This window comes from Antechinus flavipes, chromosome 2 (genome assembly GCF_016432865.1).
Source record: "Antechinus flavipes isolate AdamAnt ecotype Samford, QLD, Australia chromosome 2, AdamAnt_v2, whole genome shotgun sequence".
Classification (NCBI taxonomy): Eukaryota; Metazoa; Chordata; class Mammalia; order Dasyuromorphia; family Dasyuridae; genus Antechinus; species Antechinus flavipes.
In genome coordinates this window covers 406,532,337-406,552,896 of record NC_067399.1, presented here as the reverse complement: position 1 = coordinate 406,552,896, position 20,560 = coordinate 406,532,337, and the positions used below count along the sequence as shown (strand labels likewise).

Here is a 20,560-nt window from a genome sequence, read left to right as displayed (position 1 = left end):
AGAACCATTATGTGATTCCTAAATTCATACTTAGGAAGTAGGCAGCTGAGAGAATTAGAACTCAGCTCTTTCTGACTCCCAATGCAGAGTCCAATCTACTATATCAAAACTTCTTAAGCTGTGGTTCACAATCCTATATGGGATTATGCAAATGAATGTTGGAGGCATGAACGTATAACTGTCAGTAAATATTTGATTTCTATATCTATTTTGTATATTCATATACCTGAGATTGCATAAACATTTCTCTGGTGAAAAGGGAATTGGGAGTTTGTTTAAACCTAGTAAAATTTACTTAACTGAGTAAAGTAGGTCTACTAAGTCCAGTAAGTTTAGTAAGTAAAATTTAAGAAACCCTGCATATATCAGAGTAATCCATTTTGCCTGCAGCAAAATATAAGTAGGTGGAAGGGAGCAATATGAAATAAGGCTAAAGAGGTAGAGTGGAGCCAGATTTTGGATAGTCTTAAATGTTCAAAGCAGCTAAGTGACAGTAAATGGAGTGCTGGAGTTGGAGTCAGGAAGGCCTGAGTACAAATGTGACCCCAGATATTTCCTAGCTGTATGACCAATATTTGCTACTGAAGAAGAAAATGGAAAACCACTCCAATATCTTTCTCAAAAAAAAATCCCATGGACAGATATCAGAAGGCATCACATATTTTATTCTAGAGGCAATAGGGAACCACAGAGTAATACACTAGGACTTGAATGTTAATAAGATTATTTGTCAGTTCTGTGGAGGAGGGATTGGAAAAGAGAAAGACTAAAGCTTCACAAATTTTCCCTTTTCCCTTGTGCCAAAACCACCAAACTAATTTAGCTCTTAGAACTTTGAATAATTAATCATTTATTGAAGGAGGAGAAGGATTAGTAGGGTTCAGAGCAAGCAGAGCTGTATTTTATGCTCCATTTTGTTCTCTATTTTTCCAAGACTATTCTTCTTTTCCTTTGATGCTCTTTGGAATATCATGAACAATAACTTGTGACATGAAGCTGGATGACATTTTGTCTCAATCAACTTTCCAGAACAAATATATACTCACTACTTGCAGTCAACTCACCAGCAATCATACTATTGCCTTAAGAACACATGTCACAATCAGGTACAAAAGCACTGCAAAATGGACATTAATGTGTTTAAATTTGAGCTGTTCATTCTTCCCCTCCTTCTTTCAAGTTGCCACATTATCAAATAATTCATCCCAATGATTAAGGAGCAAAGTTAACTGCATGACTTTTATAAACATTCATTAAGAAGCAACTCATGTTTCTTATTCATAAAAGCCTATTTCTAGGTGCACTAAAATGGTAATGAGCCAGAAATCCATTAAAAAATAGTCACTATCCTTAACAAGGGGGAGGGGGTTTTACTAAAGGAGAGGAGGAAGAAGAGGTGCAATTTGAAGACATTTAAACTCTCCTCCATATCTCTATTTAAATCCTTTCCTTTTTTTAAAACCTAGATTTATCCCATACCTCCTTTATGAAGGCCTCCCGGATTTTTCTAGTTGGAAAAATTCTTTCCTTTCTTAGCTTTTCTTTCATTTTTATTATTATTATTATTATTATTTATATTTTGTGAGGCAATTGGTGTTAAGTGACATGTTCAGGGTGACACAGCTAGCAAGTATTAAGTTTCTGAGGTGACATTTGAACTCAGGTCCTCTTGAGTCCAGGGCAGGTGTTCTTTCCACAGTGCCATCTGGCAGGCTCCTTTCCTTAGATTTTCTTAAAACATTTTGTCCTCATTTATTTTTTTACCCTCACTGCATTATACTTCTTTCTGTTATATCTCATCCTTTTTTAAAAACTAGATAATGAGTTTGTTGAGAGCAAAGTCCCTATGGCATTTTATATATGTATTCCCTAGTGCATAACACAGTGTCATGCATGTAGTTGGTATTAAAGAAATTTTTGTTAAAAAGAAATTAAAACAGATTTGGAAATTCATTTCAAACTATGTCCACATGAAGGAAGCAAGAAAATTGATGCTGGATCTGAAGTCAGGAAATCCTGGATTTGAATTCAGCCTCTGGGATTTACTGAGATATATGATTATTGCAAATCATTTAATTTCTAAATCTCAATTTCTTCACCTATAAATCGAAAACATCCTGGTATAATTAGAGGGAGGGCCTCAGAGTTAGGAAAACTAAAATTCAAGTTGTGCCATGGAAATATAATGATCATATAACCCCAGGAAAACCACTAAATCTTTCATTTGCATTAGCATTAGTCTAATGCTATAATTTGTAGATGAGTTCATGATTTTCATGGTAAAAGGAATTTCTCCACTGGGAATTCTCTATAACAATGAAATCTGGACCAAAAACCCTAAGAAGGGTAGAAATGCTGGTAATAATGCCTGAAGGTTGCATGAGCTCAGGTATGTAACATGCTTTTTATAAATGCCAGTATTGTCACCCATCCCTTGTAGTCTTTCAATGTCAATGTTACTATGTTTCTTTAAAAATAAAGCTCAAGGTGCTCAAGAATTTGTAACACTAAGGAGATCATAGGATTATAGATCGAGAGCTGAATGAGACTTCAGAGACCACTCTGTCCAATAGCATTGCTTTACTGTTAAGGAAATTGAGGCTCAGGAAAATTGTCCATTTGACTTGTCCTTTGATAACCTACTGTTAGATTTCATAAATGAAGGTGATGATAATGATGATGATGATGATGATATTACTAATGTTAGAAGAGGCCTTGGAAAGTCATGACTTGTACATTGATACCATATCATTGGGTTTCATCAATAATAATAACAAAAGTAGTGACAATAAATAGCAATTAAATTGTGAGTGATTTTATTAGGTGCTCTACTGAAATCCAGGTTTAAATTGTCTACAGCATCTCCTTGAATAAAAATATTCTTCTAATTATCTCAGATTGTATGACTCCACATGAGACCATAAAGTATCATCATTATGTCTTTTCTAAGGCTGTAATAAAGAATATTTATTTTTAGGTGAATCTGTTTTTTTTTTTTTTGTGAATACCACTATTGCCTTTTGCTGTATTGTATTTATAGTTTTTTTCATTCAGAGTTATTTAAATTTGAATGAGCTTCAAAATAGCCCTCATAAGCTAGAGGTTGATTGATATGATTTCCCCAAATTTATAGGTAAGGTTATAGAAACAAGGCAAGAATGTCAAGCTAGTCAGTGGAAGATCTGAGACTAGAACCCATAGGATATGTTTGGAGATACCCCAAAATGTCTTCTCTGGTAGTCCTGCTCCAAAGACATTTCTCTGTCCTCTAGGCTAAGGCAATGAAGAACAGTGACAAAATCTAAGATCATTCTTTTGAGATGGTAATATTTAAACTATTATTACACAGAGACCCCTCATTTTGAATTAGAATCTCTGATTTATATGGGAAGAGAACTGGATCTTAAATAACTGAGATTTGGGATAGATTATTTTTGATGAGGAAGAGATATTGAAATCTAGAGTATGTGGCACTATGTAGGCGAGCAAGCCCAAATAGTCATTCCCAAAGCCTGGGGAAATCCTAAGCTGAAGGAAGATGGTTATTGAATCTTGAGGAACAGAGCCCTATTAGTTTCCTTTATATTCCTATCTCCTTTTCAAAGGGAATTATCTCAGTTTTTTTTTTTTTTTTTACTTTCCCTATTTCCCCATTTCTCTCAGAGCTGGACTTGCATGCCAGAATACAACATAATATCTCAAATTTACTTTGCTCTAACACAGTCTTAAACCAGAATTCTTTTGATGCCTTTATTTAAAGATAAGAAAACCTTAAGATACATTCAGCTGTGATGAAGGAAGGGGATAGAAGGTAGAAGGAACCAGGTAGCAAAATAACAAAACAATCATGATAACATCCTTCTTGCCCTTCTCCCACAAAAAAAAAAAAAAAAAATGATACCCTATCACTGCACTATAGCTCTTCCTCCATTCACTTTCCTTACTGGCCTAACATATTCACAAAACTTACCTCATACCAATAAAAGGTTCAGGGCAAAAGAAAATGAGGACTAAGACATCTCACCATTGGTGAGAATTGGAAACTTCCCTAGAGTTTGTGTGATTTATCGACTGGCAGATAGAAGCTTTTCATTTATGTGAAAATAAAATTACCTAAGAGGCATCTCTTCCTAACCTCCACTCACTGAAGGAACATATGCCTAGGAGCTCATTTAGCCACAGGTTATAGACATTTCATTGACTTGGGTGAGTATGAGATTGAGGAAGTGGTCTGTTTCAAGTCCTACAAGCTTGGGTAATGGCAGGGATATTTATCACAGAGTTTCATTTCCCCATTCCTGAGTAAAAAGTAAATGTTCCTCAACATGGGCAGAGGCAGATGTTCCCAAAGCTCTGACTTTGAAAGAAAAACCTCCAGAAATGAAACCGTGATTAAAAAGAAAAAGCAGCATCAGGACAAGAAGCTCATGTTAGCTTCAAGGCATCAGCATAAATAATTGTGTGTGTGCTGGTGGGGGGGGGGAAGGGCTTTTTTTTTTTTTTTAATATGCCATAGTGGGATCATTTAAACAATGATAAAACCCAAGCATTTGAACACCCCAAATCATCCTTAAGCTTTTCAAAATCAGACCTTAAAGCTAGCTTGTGACTCATAACATTCCACAGTAACTAATGAGAAGTGCTAAAATCAGTTTGTGCAAAACTGTCTTGCTAAAAGTACCATCATTTTTTCCCCTGTAGGATGATTTTAGTGCTAGTAAAGGATTTATTCTAATAGGCAGGGGAAGGGGGGATATGATTTTCTTTATTTATCTCATGGTTGAAAATAGCTTAGAAGGCACTTGAACAGTTTGCCTTTCCCTATACAGATCATCTCTGCCCCCAAGTAATATTTTTCTGAATCTTTGAGGCTACTCATAAATCTATATACATATGTGTATATATACACATCTATACATTTTCATACAATAGATGAAGGATTTGAACTTGGATCTTTGACTCCAAATATCACAACTAGAAAGGACTTTGAAACACAGAACATAGAATGTCAGAGTTGGAGGACAGAAAAATGGCTATGTCCCCCCTCCAAAGGGGGGAATAATATGCACAAATATGAATATAAATAAACACACATATGCAAATATATGAATGCACACATATATGTGAGACACACGTGTGTGTGTGTGTGTGTGTGTGTGTGTGTATGTGTGTAAGAGGGGAAAGAACAGAGACAGAGACAGAGAGATTTTATCTGTATGGAAAATACTGGGTATGTAATTTCCATTCAGCAGTTTAATTTGTTGTTCATTTTAAATTATAATCTTAAAGTAGTGGTTCTCAAATATTTTTAGTCTCAGGACCCCTTTACACTCTTATAGTTATTGGTGTCCCTACACACATACACCATCTAAGAACTTTTGTTCATGTGAACTATACCTCTCAATCTCAACCATATCAGAAATTAAAATCTTTATATTATCATGAAAACAAACCTCCTGAAAGGGTCTGAGGTGAGATATAGCATTCCACATTTAGAAAACTGACATTTTTAGAAGGTTGCTGGGGGTACTGAGAAGTTGTGATTTGCTCATGATCATCCAACCAGTGTTGTGTTAGAGGCAAGACTGACCCCAAGGCTGACCCTTTCTCTATTGTGCCAGAATACTCTCTGGAATTGAGTTAAGTAGGATAGAATCATTAAATTATAGGTCTGAATTAGAAGGAACCACAGGTGATGTCTAGTTTAATTTCATAAATAAAGAAACAATAAAGGTCCAGACAAGTTAAATGACTTGGATAATGGTAGATAGGAAGTGGCACATGAAGGATTTGAACTTGGATCTCTAACTCCAAATATCACAACTAGAAAGGACTTTGAAACATAGAACATAGAATGTCAGAGTTGGAGGACAGAAAACTGGCTATGTCCCCTCTCCAAAGAGAGCTCTATAGATATTTAATCCATGGTCCTCATTTTATAGACATGAAAATTGGCATACAGATGGTGAAAGAACCCAATCAAGATAACATACAGATAACATGAGGCAGTATTAGAACTTCAGTTGTGATTCAGTCCAGTATCCTTTCCACTCTTCCTTCCCTTTTCCTCTCCTTCAGCTTTTTACCAGGATGGTCATTTTGCTGTGATGATTTCTAATGAGCTTATCAATCAATATCCTGACTAGATGATAACTTGAGATCAGAGTTGATGCTTCAAGTAGCTTCAAGGTATGTGTCCCATTGAATTAGAATAGAATGCTGGTTATGGAGTTTAAAAACGGGGTGATGAGTTATGTCACCCCTTTGACACATGAGTACACAATATGTGTATTTCCCTATATCTGTACTTTTTGACCTTACTCTTTCCATGAACTTGTGAATATTCATGAGAAAATATTTTTTAGACTTCTGGCAAGAAATCTTTTGTACCAACTGATTTTACATTAATAAACATATTTTATAGAATCTTATTGTGATTACTGGCTGATAAGTACTAGGAAGCATACCAATGGGAGCTCATGAAAGACTGTTCCAAAAACATGAGGCTCTTATGGTTATCTCTAGAATTGGTAAGGTATAGAGGTGGAAAGAGAAGTGTTCAGTCATCTTCTAGGGATCCTGCCTGCCAATGGAACTAGTAGTTGGATATTTAGATTTGGAATATATACTCTAAAATATATAACTACTACCTCTCCCTACTTGTGGGCAGAGTCTAACTGTTTCATCATTATCTTTGCATCTCCACTGTATAGAATATTTTTTGGCACAAACTAAATTTTAAATGAGTGATTGTTAGTTTACTGATTGTTTGATTAGAGCTGGAAGATAGAACTCTTAGAACTCCTCTTGCCCCAACCCTTTTATTTTATGGATATGTTGGTTACTTAACCTCCTCAATGTCACAAAGGTATTAATTGCAAAGGTTGTATTGGAATCAGGTCTTTTGACTCCAGATCCAGTGCTCTTTTAATTATACTAGATATCAATCTTTCATTATAATCTATTCCTCTTTATATTAGTTGAATGTTGAACTATCATTCATGGCCCAGTATGGACAACGATGAACAAGACCTTAGACAATCATGTCAACCAACCCATTTCACTGAACAGATGAGGAAATTAAGTTTCAGAGATTGGAATTTGAATTGCCCAAGGTCACAAAAAGAGTAAAAATCTGGGTTCAATTACTCCAGAATAAATTTCCTTTACATTATACCAAATTGTCTAGTGTACTTCCTCATTTTGCACACTTGACCCAGAAAATGTTGCCTGGTACCTTGGTACTGTAGAAATTCCTTTGACTTTCCTTAATGAGATAGTTCAATCCCACCTTTTCCTAAATTCTTCATTTCTCTCTCTTCTGATCCATTCTATTTGAAATTTGTATAGAAAAAGCATATCATTTTAGTCAAAGAAAAGATCCCTTACCTAAGACTCTTAATCTTTCTGCTCCAACCACCACTTCATTGTCATCTGCAGAAAACAACAATTTTCCATCAACGGTTTTCACCTCAAATTTTTTTCCATAAGCTTCTACTGCTTTGGGACCTATATTGTGCATGGGAAATAGAAAGAGAAGAAAAAGAAATTATGATTACATATCAAATAAGCTTGTTTTCTCATTATAAATAAAAAAGCAAGATGTTATCTGGGAAGTTAATGTGAACTTTATTAAGTAATGATTCCTACAAATCACACAAAAAACATTTACAATGTTTTATATTCATATCTCATATGTTTGAATAAAAATTTGTGTCCAGATGTAAGTTAATTCCCAGGATATTAAACATTGAATTTGTTTTCTGGGAAAAGTTATGTAACCTCTTCCCTAGAGTTTTTAAAAAACAATACAGATTTTTCTCTTTAGTTGATTTGAATGTGGTATGAATTGACCAACAGAGTGATGAACAAAACCATCATTTAAAATTTCCTCTAATCCTAAAATTTTCTGATTCAGTCCAGGAACTGAAAGTAAGGCACTTTAGAAATCTTTTTTTTTTTTTTTTTTTTTACTCTTTAAAGTTTAGGTCATGCAAATCTGTTAAAAGTCCTGAAATATAAATACACTGGAGAATAATACATCATCTTCCTTTAGAGAGTTTATACCAGTTATCCACACGGGCAATATTCAAAATATGGGAATTATTAGCTACTTAGGGATTTGCCCTGACTTACTGTTACCTGAAGCCAATATCTATTTTGTCTAAAAGACTAACTCTGCATAGAAGAATGAAGGGCTCTTGCTAAAGCACTTCCTCCATATGAGTTCATTTTGCATTCCTTATCTCTTTGTATAGTTTGGGTCACTTAAGATCAGGGTCAACCACCAGAGCAAAAATGAAATAGCATAGAAATAGAAAAGCAAAACAAAGTAATTTTACAGATAGAGGGTACTTAGACCAATAAGTATAAGATGGAGAGAAGTGAAGCCCAGAGAGGGAGACTAACTTGCCCAACATAACAGAATGAGTTAGTGATAGAGCAACACCTATAACCTAGGGGTCTGGATTCCCAGTATGGGTATACATTACACTAAATTACATTGCCATCACTATAGAAACAATGGCATACTCTTAAATCTCCAGATCTCAAAAGAAACTGCAATGATAGATTTCTCCAATGTTCCACTCCCATACCCATTTCCCTCTAAACAGACACAAATAACTACCTAGATATTCTGGAGTTTGGGTAAAAGGAATTTAATACTGCTTCTTCCTTATACCGATTTTATTCAGAGGGCAAAAGATTGGTCCCTGAATCTCACAAAGAACAAGTTTAATCCCTGTAGAGATATTGTTCTGGGTACAAACCCCTTGAGCTAATTCTAAACCCAAAGCCTTGCCTAACTTCAGACCTGTCTGATAGTCACAGAGAAGAAAAACCCTAAATTATTTCACTGAACTCAGAGTACAGGACACAATTAAGTTATCTTCCTTTTAAGGGCTTCCCAGAGCACACAATAGAATTTACCAAGAGCCAGCACTATCTGGGTGTTTAAAGCTCAGCATTTGGCAGCTCCAGTTGAGATCGTGCAGTGTAGCTTCTGGCTCAATAATATGGAAGGCTTGTCCTTTTGTCTGCTTCACTCACAGCTGCCAAACGTCCCCAGTTAATCTAAACATGGCTGGAATTTTAAAGATGGAATCTAGAGGGAAAGGCAAAGAGAATGGAAGAATGCCCAAGAGAAAGAATGTTCTCTAAGTTAACTCCCTGTCTAAGTCCCACATTGAGACTAGAAAATCGTTATTCTAAGGAAGCAGGTAAAGTTGGCCAATACATGCATGCCTGCATCCCTAACGAGCTCCATACTAAGCACCAGAATGAATCTCATCAAGGAAGAAAGTGTTATTCTCATCTGCAGGTCCCAACTTGTCAACATTGTGGAAAACAGCTATCTACTACCTTACCACTAGTACCATCCCCTATACAATTGGTGTCTTGAGCCCCTTGCCCAAGGAAACCTGGTGCCCTTAATGCTTGGTAGGGATTCCAGATTTTAGATACTATTGATTTGATATTTTAGCTGTATTCTGAATTAAAATTTTGTCATTGTAAGCTAGTCTGGCAACTTCTTTGTCATTTACAATATTATGGGGAAATGTGTATTTCCAAGTTCTGAATAACTGACTTGCATAAAATATTTGTAGTTTGGGGATTGTTGATGTTCTCTTGCCTGCCAGGTCAAATCTTTCTCTTCAAAAGAAGGTAGTGATCTAATAGGCTAGGCTCACCAAGTTTGAAAGTTGGGAGAGCCTAATGAAATTTTCTAGTTCAAATGATCAATAATTTCATCTCACAGAAGGAAAGGGGAGGTTTGAAAAGGTTGGTGATTTGTCTAAGGTATACAAGAAGTAATCTTCAGAAGAAAGGTCTGATTCTAGAGCTTCTGATTCCAGAAGCTCTGATTCCAAATTCAATGCTTTTACTATATAACCTCACTGTCTCAGATAAGGGGGTATCTTATAATCATAGGAAAGTCATAGGACTTATTTATGAGGATCCTCTGGCCTGCTCTCTATGTACACTACATAATAGAGGAAGAAATTATGGTCACACTGAAGGCTTGGATTTTGCTCATTTGTTTGCTTTCATTCAGATCCAGATCAGTTTCCTGGAAGATTAGAAAAACTCATGCTGGAAATGGACTTTTTGGTCAACAAGTATAATGTGGAGCTCAATTGAATATTAACTATCTCTAACTTCTACCCTTACCTGGAGCAGAGTGCTAGAATGGCAAGAAAAAGAAGGAAGCATGGAAAGAGAAGGGGGGAGAGAGAGAAAAGGGGATACATAGAGAAAGAAAAAGAGGGAAGGAGGGAGGGAAAAAGGAAGAGAGAAAGAGAGAGAGAGAGAGAGAGAGAGAGAGAGAGAGAGAGAGAGAGAGAGAGAGAGAGAGAGAGAAGGAGAAGGAGGGAAGGGAGGGAGGGAGGAAGAGAGGAGAAGATGGGTGGCTTTGTTTGGCTAAACTACAGTGGTTTGGGTAGTCCCAGCTTTATCAAAGCTGGCTCACTCAAGGAAACCAAATATTCCATTGCAAATAAGTGGCAAATGATCAACAGGCTAAACAACTCCTTTCAAATGTGGGAATCTGAGAGCTAGAGTTTGGATTTATTTCTCTCCTTGAGGCAATTTTCACACACACGCTTAAATCACTGCTTACTGAAGCTGTTTATTTAATTATTTAGCATTGTGACTGCCAGCCAGATGTTATATAAGTGAGGCCGACAATCCAATCTAACACAGAAACAACATGTTTATGGATTACAGGCTCTGCCATTCAGCAATTCTGCCAATCCCTCAGTTCCTCAATCTATGGAGGGTATGAACGTTTTATATACCCCGTCCTTAAAACATACTCCAAACCACCTGCAGTCAGTGCCTTTCCCAAACTTTAGTCCCAAGCATAAAAAGATGAATGGTAATGGATTTTTCTTCCAGTGGTAGAGGAGCATTTAGCCAATGAAAGGAAACTGTTTCCCAGTAGCTTGGGTTAATTTGTGTTAATTCCAGATGTTTCTATCAGAGTAAGGTTTTGGAACATTAGGACAAATGGTTTCTCCAAATGGAAATGTCCATCTGTGTGTTTTTCGCCTGATTTCCAAACCAAGCAGTTGGAATTTTCTCCCTGGATGTATGATTTTGTCCTAAAAGAACAAAGTGGTTTTCTTCTCTTTTCTTTCTTTCCTTCCACTACATCCTAGCAGAATGCTGCCAGCTTGTTACTGAGTATAAATTGCATGAGCCAGCTGATCCTGTCATTTGGCATGATTACCATTACCCCATGGTCTGTTTTTATTAGTCCAATTGTTACTGCTAATAATATCCAATTCCCTGTTTACATTTTGGGAATATGATGGAAAATACTAGGGAGTTACTTCTTTCTATACAGCTGTCACGTGGTCATTGGCTAGGGAGAGGGAACCATTCTAAAGTACATACTCTACTTGATTTAGACAATTCACTCTTAGCAGTACAGCTTGATGGCCTGGCCCCAGTTTCTTCCATAGATCGACCGCACACTTCCTTCCTTACCTGTGATAAGCTGAGTAAGGACTTTAGTCTGGTCATTGAGTATATTCACTGTAACATTTCTGGCAGATTTGAAGTACAGTGGGTTGCCCTATAATAAGAGCATAAGAGAAAACATGTAAAAATTGTGCCAGGCTTCCCATTAGAAAACAACAGCTCTTGTTTGTAAATAGCCTATGGATAGAGCCCAGGGTTAAACTGATATTCCCATGTCTTTGGAAAAGTAGACTGGGAAACATTCCCAACTTTTAAAAATGTATCAGGTCTATAGCCTGATATCAAATTGCCTGCTCCCCTCCCCTTTTGTCACTATGAGAGAAACAGGACAAATGCTTGCTGACAGTCACTTATAGTCTTGATCTATGTAGAGTTGGTTCTGGAGTAAGTCTTTTTACACCTCACCTTAGGGTTTTGGAACCTATCAAGCATTGATAAATCTACCAAGTTATATGTCTCCGGAATGGGACACTTTTTGTGGGGAGAATACAGATCTCCACCCATGCTAACTCTATAGTCTCATAGTCTCATATAGTTTAGAACTGAAGAGCACCTTAGGGGACAGCTAGTTCAACCCCATCATTTAGCACAGAAGGAAACAAAGACCTGGAAAGTCTAAGTGATTTTCCTATAGTCATCTAGAAAATGTAAAAGGCAAAATGTAAGAATCAAAGTCTTGACTTCGTTTATACTCTATCAATTATACAACACTTTGTTTTTGTGGCTAATTACTGAGGTAACCCACAAAAGACTTATATGTGTTATATACTGAACAATATGAGGTATGTGATACAAATATTCTGGGACTTGTAATTTTACCCTTCCTGCTTTGAAATCATTAAAAGGACAAGCTCTCAAAACAGCAAGAAATTTTACATAAAATGTCATAAAAGAGTATCATGGAAAATACATGATTTTTCCTCTCTGACATCATAACTAAAGAAAACCAGTCCTGTAAATTATAAGATAATTTTAGGATAGTGGACACCATACATGTGCAGTTACATGTAAATACCTCTATATCAAAATTGGGAGAAATGAATTCTTTCTATGAACTTATATTGAACACATTATGAGTAGTTCATGAAAGAAAAAGATATCTATGAAGTTGGAGAAAGTTGTCTTTCTATGCCTTTTATTCAAGAGTATGATGATAAAAGTTTTAACAACTGGCTATCTAAAAAACACAGAGGACTTTTAAGTTGAAATCTTTTATATATAATGGTATAAATAACACCATTTAATAATGGTATTTATTATCATTTTCTTCATCATTTTTTATATCAAGATAATTCCTAATTTATATTGTTTGCCAATTTCCAAGATATAAATGCTCACACTGAAAATTTAAAAATTGTTTTTTGGAAGCTGGTTAAAGCTGGCTCCAGCATCATCCTGATTATTTCCCTTTTAGTATGAATCTGGTCTGGCCATGGATAGTTATTTAAGTGACAGGGGCATCCAGTAGAACAGATTTTTTCTGAGTTCAGGGAATTGAGAATACCTAGGACACTCACCACAAGACCTGAATGATTTAATAGAGAAGCTGAGAAAGGATGTGTAGGATTTTGAGCCAACTCAACTGTGTAATCATCCTATCACCCAGCATTTTTGTTTCTGGAATATCTAGAAGTTTCCTTCAACTGGAAAGACTACTTACCCTTTAGGATAGTAATTAGAATTGAGTGACCCAGTTCTCATTGTTACTTTCATCCCTTTACCTACCTTAAATAATTTCATTGGAGAACAAAATATCCATGAAGGCAGAGTCAGTTATTCTAGACCTTATGTCTGTGAGTGGTGACTGGTTAATTCACCTTCTCCCACCAGGATATTTGTTCTCTACCAACATCCCATATTAAAACAAAACAAAACAAAACAAAAATCTAAGTGGTATAGTGGTTAGAGTAATAGACTTGGTATAAGAGAAATCTGAATTTTCTTTCCTTTCTTCATTGCTTCCTCTCCCTCCCTTCCTCTCTCCCTTTCTTTCCTCCCTTTCCTTCCTTCCTTTCTTTCTTCCCTTTCCTTCCTTCCTTCCTTCCTTCCTTCCTTCTTCCTTCCTTCCTTCCTTCCTTCCTTCCTTCCTTCCTTCCTCCTTCCTTCCTTCCTTCCTTCCTTCCTTCCTCCCTCCCTCCCTTTCCTTCCTCCCTTTCCTTCCTCCTTTTCCTTCTTTCTTTCTTTTCTTCCTTCCTTCCTTCCTTCCTTCCTTCCTTCCTTCCTTCTTTCTTCCCTTTCCTTCCTTCCTTCCTCCCTTCCTTCCTTCCTTCCTTCCTTCCTTCCTTCCTTCCTTCCTTCCTTCCTTCCTTCCTTCCTTCCTTCTTTCCTTCCTTCTTTCCTTCCTTCCTTCCTTCCTTCCTCCCTTTGTCCTTCTCTCTCTTCTTCCCTTTGCCCTTCCTTCTTTCCTTCCTTTTTTCCTTCTTTTCTTCCCTTATTTTTAGTTTCCCCTGTTTGTTTTGCCTTCTCCTATTAAAATATAAGCTTCTTGAGAAGAGGGACTATCTTTTTCTTATTTTGGCATCTATAGCACTTAATAGAGTGCCTAACACACTGTGAGAATTTAATTGATACTCTATATAATTATGTCATCTGGGAAATAGGGCTAGAAAAACTAAATGACCTCTTAAGTCTTTTCCAGCTCTAGATCCCATCATCCTGCAGTCTTACATTTTTGTAACTCCCCCAAAGGTCAACACAATTGAGGAAGATCCTATTGTGAGGTTATTTTTGAGCAATATTGAGTTAGTCTGTAATTCCTACAATATGCGACTTGATGCAGGCTAGGATTGATAGCTTTATGAAACAATGTTTCTGTTCTGAAATCTGGCTCTTTGCATTTAATGGGTCCTTGATATCCAGAAGTCCTTCCACTCTAAAAATCAAGTACAGAGCATCAGGTCACTTGTGTCTGTCAAGGGCAGTATAAGACTTTAAAGAGTCAGCAATTTTGTCTTTTTATTTGTTTGTTTTTTCCCCCTCATACAATTACCTTAGGGACCAAGTTTTGCAAAGAGATGATAAGCAACAAAGGTTTGGACTGATTTCTTCTGATATAGGGACAACAGTGCATAGAGAGGAGGCAGTTTCAGCATAGGTAAATCCTCAAACTGTATGTGTTGGATGTTAGGACACAGAAAGGAAGACTCATTTTAAGGAGTAGCAATTGTTGTTACAACCACGGAGTCACAGTGGGAAGAACACTGGATTTGGAGTTGTTAATAATTTCAATATTAACATTTATAAAGGGCTTATAGTATGCCACAAGCTTTAGAATTATTATCTCATTTGATACTCATGACGACCTTGGGAAGTAGGTGTTATGACTACTTTACACTTTACAGATGAGGAAACTTAAGTCAAGCAGAGTGACTTGCCTAGATCACAGAGCTAGTAAGGATCAGAGGCTGGATTTCAATTCAGCTTTTCCTGATTCCAGGTCCGGTCCTCTAAGCACTTTGAAATCTAGTTGGATGACCTGCATTAGAACCCCAGTGCTTCTTCTTGCTATACATATAATCTTGAATAAATCACTTCCACTTTACAAGCCTCAGTTTATACATCTATGACTTGGGACTAAAATACCTGCATTTTCTACCATATAGTATTTTTGAGAGTAAACTAAAGTTTTCTAGCAATGGGACTTCACAGTGATTGTTATTCCAATTTTTCTTAGGTAATTCTGGTAAGATAAAGGCCAGTCAGAGTTTGACCTTTTTTCAGTGTTTATTTTTTTGGACATTATATATAAAACATGTTTCTGATGTAGACAGCAACTGCCCCTCATCCTATTCTTTATGACGTAGAAGTCAGATATTTCACTAGTTCAGGTTAGCATGGATATTTTTTTAAAATGGGAAATAAAGTATATTTTTATTAGTGTGCTGAGAAAGAGGAGAGGGATTTAATGTAATACTAGTGTAGATTTCCATAACTGTCCATTAGGAAATTACTTTCAGGCTAAAACAAATTCCACCTCCCTTCACCTCACATTGTTTCAGGAAGTGTTTAGTAGATTAAAATATTTTAAGCTGTGAATTAAAATTTAGGAAGTCTTAGCTTTGAAATATAGAGAGAGCTTCTAAAAGGAATAAGATGCACATATCCTATCTTTAAACTGCTATAAGAGGCAAGATAGTATAATAGAAAGAATAGAAAGAATCCTGGACTGGGAGCCAAGGACCTGGAGTTTAATCCCAGTTATGACACTCAAATTGACCATGTGACATTGGGAAAGGCAATGCCCTTCTCTGGGTTTTAGTTTTTTTCTTATACAAAGTCAAAGTGTTCCATAAGATGATTATGGCTTCTTTTGACTCCATTTCAATGTTCCAATGCAGTGCTTCCCAGCCCACAGACCTAGGACTTCCGAGGTCTATGGAGTCATTACAAGGGTATATATGCAAAATAAGCATAGTCATTTTCATCTTTATTTCCAATAAAGTATGCACTGTGATCCAATATAATAAATAAACAAATGTGACTCTGGAGACTAAATAATGTCTCATGTATTTGTATTGTTATTTTAAAAATGAATGTAAGATAGCATAGTGATTAATAAATTGTTGGCTGTTGTTGAATGATTTCAGTTTTTTCTGACTATCCATGACCCCATTTGGGATTTTCTTGACTATTTTTTTCTTCAACTCATTTTACAAAAGTGAAACTGAGGCAAACATGATTAATTGATTTGTCCAGAGTTTTAGAACCAGTAAGTGTCTGAAATCAGATTTGATCTCATCTCCATTATTTGCACTCTATCCATCTATTATGCCATCCAGCTGTCTTAAATCACAAATTCATTTATTAATGTACCACATTTATAGAAGTTTTTTGTCATCATATATTTTCTCAATTAGCACATACTCATGGTATAACTATGATCATATAGAATTTTTTAAAATGTTAAAAAAGGGATCTTCCTTCTAGAAAAGGTTGATAATCACTTTTTTAATGTTTGACTTTTTAAAAAAAATTAACTTTTTTTTAATTAATAATTTTTTTAAAATGTTAAAAAGGCATCTTTTTACTGGAAAAGGTTAATAATCACTGTTGTAAGTTCCCTTCTAGAGTAGGTCTGAAATTATAAGTTCTAAAATCTCTCCCTCTCTATCATTCTGTGTTCCAAGAGCCCTTCTAGCTCTGCATTTTACATTTTTGGTCTCTCCCAGATCTGACATTCTATGTAGAAGTCTCCTTCTAATTTTGACACTTTTTAAGATTGCCTTCCATGTCTGCATTCTATATTTCCAGTCCTCCCATTCTGCAATCTAAGCCCCATTCTACTTTAACATTTTCTGGGTTCTCAAGTCTCTTTCATGTTTGACTATGTTTCTGCAATGTTTTTGTATTTCTAACTCTGCCACTATACACTCTTCTTTTAAAGTCTGATGTTTTCAAATGCCAAACACATGCCTTGAATATAATTCACAGGGCTCTGGAAGTTCTTCTCTCTTACAGAAGAGGAATTATGTCTAGATGGGAAGCTCATAACTGCTTTGCTCAATATTTATATCAGGAGATAAAATACAAAAAAACACCCTTTCCTTTTTATTACTATTTCTCAATAACATAGTATGACATTAATTGTTCTAATGCTTTGAGACCCAGGAAAATAGAATCAATACAGCATCATCACCTTAATAAAGGGCTAATAATACACAATGCAGCCTGTGATGTTTAGCCCACATTACTCTAATGTTCTCATATATTTTGTACTTCAACTCATTAGTTTGTTCCACCAAGTCCTCATCTTAGAGACGAAGGAATAATATGAATAAATCATCTTGCTACGAAGCGAGTTTATGTTTCCAATTTGAACAATAGATTTGTCCGCTAGGAAGAAAGCTTTGCACAAATGATGGATACGCAAAGCCACCCACTGCAGCTCGGTAAATGTACTTTTCGTTTCACAGTCTGGCTCTGTCTTCAGAGACTGATCTAGTGAAACAAAAACCAAGCAAAATGGATTTCAGTATCTTTGCAGTATTGTAACAACTGGAGGAAAGGCAATTCCCATCTTTGTCTCAGACAGTTTCTTTCCCACTTCATGTAGGAAGCTGTATCACTAGCTTGCATCTCCACCTCTATCCCTACTCCCTCCAACTTTTCCCCCCAGTGTTCTGATCAGGAAACATTTAGTGTCATCATCTGTCTGTGCCTTTAGGGCTAGGGAAGGTTAATTTCTGCCGCTGGAGAAATTGCTCTGATGCTAGTTGACTTTCAATAACCTACCTGTAGGCAAACATCTGAAGGCAAACCCTCACAGATGCCTCCCCTTAGGCAAAGCTATACTGTTAGAAGAGAAAGCAAGCAGCCTCTGCTGGCACATACTTTGATTCAACACTAACTTTGCTGCAGCTGCATTTTCCTGAATGGAGGGAACCCTGCAAACAATTGTTCCAGTATCTTCAGAGACCTGGAATAAGGGGGCAGAGGAGAGAAACAGAGACAATATTTTATAGCATTCCATTTTTATGAGATTGTTTGGAAATGAAGTAGTATATTTTCTTGAATTTACCATGTAACAGAAAATTGTCCTTTTAAGGACCAAATTTTAAAATGTTAATAATTTCTTTGTGACTGGTACAGAGCTGATCTTGAGTTCAAATACAACCTCTGATAATTAGCTGGCAGCATGATATTAGGCAAATTACTAAACACAATGTTCTAAACAGCTCTCTAAGAAAACAAGTTATCCAGAAAGAACTGACCTGTACTGATAAAGTTTTCTTTCCCAGAAATTCTTAATACTGATGAAATCATAGGTTCAAACTCCATCCTTAACTCTGAAATTTTTCAAAATTTCAAAATATTTATGTTGTTTTCTTCTTTGCCAAGGAGTTTAAAAATAGATTTCTTTCTATTGATTGAGGATCATCATCGAGAAGACTTATAATGAATGATATGTATTTTTTTGGGGAAGGGAAAGACTCTAAACTTGTGATTCATTAGTATAAGGAATTCCTGGTGAGCAAATTCCTCTCCTCCAATGCAGATGGGCAATTATTCTGAAATTTACAGTCATTCAATAGTTAGGTAAGTTGCCCAGGTCACATAGATAGCACGTGTTAAAGGTAAGACATTAAATTGGTCTTCTATTTATCTATTATGCCAGACTGCTTTAATAATAAGAGAGTGATGTTTCTAGAGGCTACTGAGATATATAGGACTATGATAAATTGACCCTATCTTAAATTGTTTCCTTTTGCTACTGTGTTTTTATATTTCTTGTGTCTCTTTTATTGAGTTCATATACCTTCCTATTCTAATTTGTTCTTTCTTTCCCACTAAGACCTGGAAAACAAATCCATTAGAATTATAGAAATAAAGAGTAAACGGGTCTGAACAAAAGGTCTTTAGTGTCTTCTATAGAATAAAGTGTAGAGGATTGAAGGCAGCTTTTTCTACCAAAGAGAGAACATCTTCACTTATTTTTGGATACTATGAGGCTGCCAATAGACTGGTTTCAGGCTAAATGAAGAGAAATGCAGAGATGGGAGAGAGCAATGTGGGTTGGATTATAGAATCTTAGCTTTGTGTATTCTAGGCATTAGTAATAGTAGTGTAATAAAGCAAGAGGAAAGATGCGTGCAAACGTGTGTATATGTGAGTGTGTGTTTTCATTTGTTAGAAACTGCTTCATTTTCAAAGAATTCCTTTTGTTAATAAAGATAGTTCCATAAGCAAAGAGAGTAAAGTTGTATGGTTGGAAAAAAAAAAAAAAAACAGTTTCTTGAAATGTGAATAATAATCTTAAACAAATTCATTAGAATTCTTCCAGGAGGCCTCAGTCATCTACTAAAGAAGAGAACTGTCCAATGACTCAAAATGTCTTCTGAAATCACAGTAAGACTAATCATTCAATTATTGTTCTATAAAAAAATGACCAGCAAGACGATTTCAGAAAGGCCTAGTGAGACTTATATGAACTGATGCTAATGAAGTAGAACCAAGAGAACATTGTATAAAACAACAACAAAGATTATGCAATGATGGATTCTGCTGGATGTGGCTCTTTTCAACAATGAAGTGATTTAGGCCAATTCTAATGCACTTGTGATAGAGCCATCTGCATCCAGAAAGAGGTTATGGGGACTGAATGTGGATCATAACATAGTATTTTCACCTTTCTTTTGATAAATCTTTTGCTTACACAAAGGGGTTGTGTGAGAATGTGTTCTCATCTCTTCATTCAGGTGCAATTTGATCTTTATAATTTTGTTATATTTACTTTTGGTGTTTTGATATATCATTGTTCTTTACGTTTACATTATTTCAGTTATTGTATGTATTGCAGCTGATTTGTTTTTGTCTTTGTGCTTTGTATTGCCAGCACCTGATATAGCATCTCATACTAGTACCTAATTCTAGCTTGTTGAAGGAATGAATGAAAGGAAGATGTGGGGAGAAAGAAGGGAAAGAGAAGGGGGGAATTATCTCAGAACGCTATTTCGGTTCTTTGAAATATAGACTGAATGACTGTGAGGAAATAGAAGTTTGTTTTCAGTGAAAAATTGTGAGGATCAAGGCATCTGAGCTCTAGACCTGGAAGAGACTTCAAAGGCCATCAAGCTCAAGTAACTCATTTTACAAATGAAGAAACTGAGACCCAGAGAGATGAAGATCACACAGGTAAGAAAAAGCAGAAGTGAGACTCAAGGGATCTCTTGATTCAAATCCATCACATTTCAAAGAAATAAAGGACAGAGGAAAAGAAAAAAAAAGGGAGGAAGAAACAGAGTGAGGGATGAAAGAGGGAGGGAAAGACAAAAGAAGGGAAGAAGGGAGGGAGGAAGGAATAAAGTAAGGGAAGAAGGAAAGAAAGAATGGAGGAAGAAAAATGATTTGAAATCAGAAAAGTCCCAGATTTCAATCCATTATTCAACTTACATTAACTATGTAACCACAAGCAAATTACATATCTCAGGGCCTCAGTTTCCTCATGTGAAAAAAAATGGAAAAGGAAAAGGAAAAACAAAGGAAGGAAATAAAATAAAGGAATAAATTAAAAAGGAGATGGATCAGGCATGTCAGGTAGCAACAGAAGAGATAAATGATAGATAGCATGGATGTT

At 36.0% G+C, this 20,560-nt stretch overlaps 1 protein-coding gene across 4 annotated transcripts in view; it reads right to left on the bottom strand.

Annotated features, from left to right (window-relative positions):
- Window positions 1-20,560, bottom strand: part of SGCD (sarcoglycan delta) — a 739,981-nt gene that overhangs the window by 146,810 nt on the left and 572,611 nt on the right. For all 4 annotated transcript variants that reach the window (XM_051978786.1, XM_051978784.1, XM_051978787.1 and 1 more), the window contains exons 4-5: window positions 11,494-11,581; window positions 7,390-7,509 (exon numbers count right to left, since the gene is read on the bottom strand). In XM_051978786.1, the coding sequence (XP_051834746.1) occupies window positions 7,390-7,509; window positions 11,494-11,581 (208 nt within the window). The remainder of the gene's footprint in view (window positions 1-7,389; window positions 7,510-11,493; window positions 11,582-20,560) is intronic.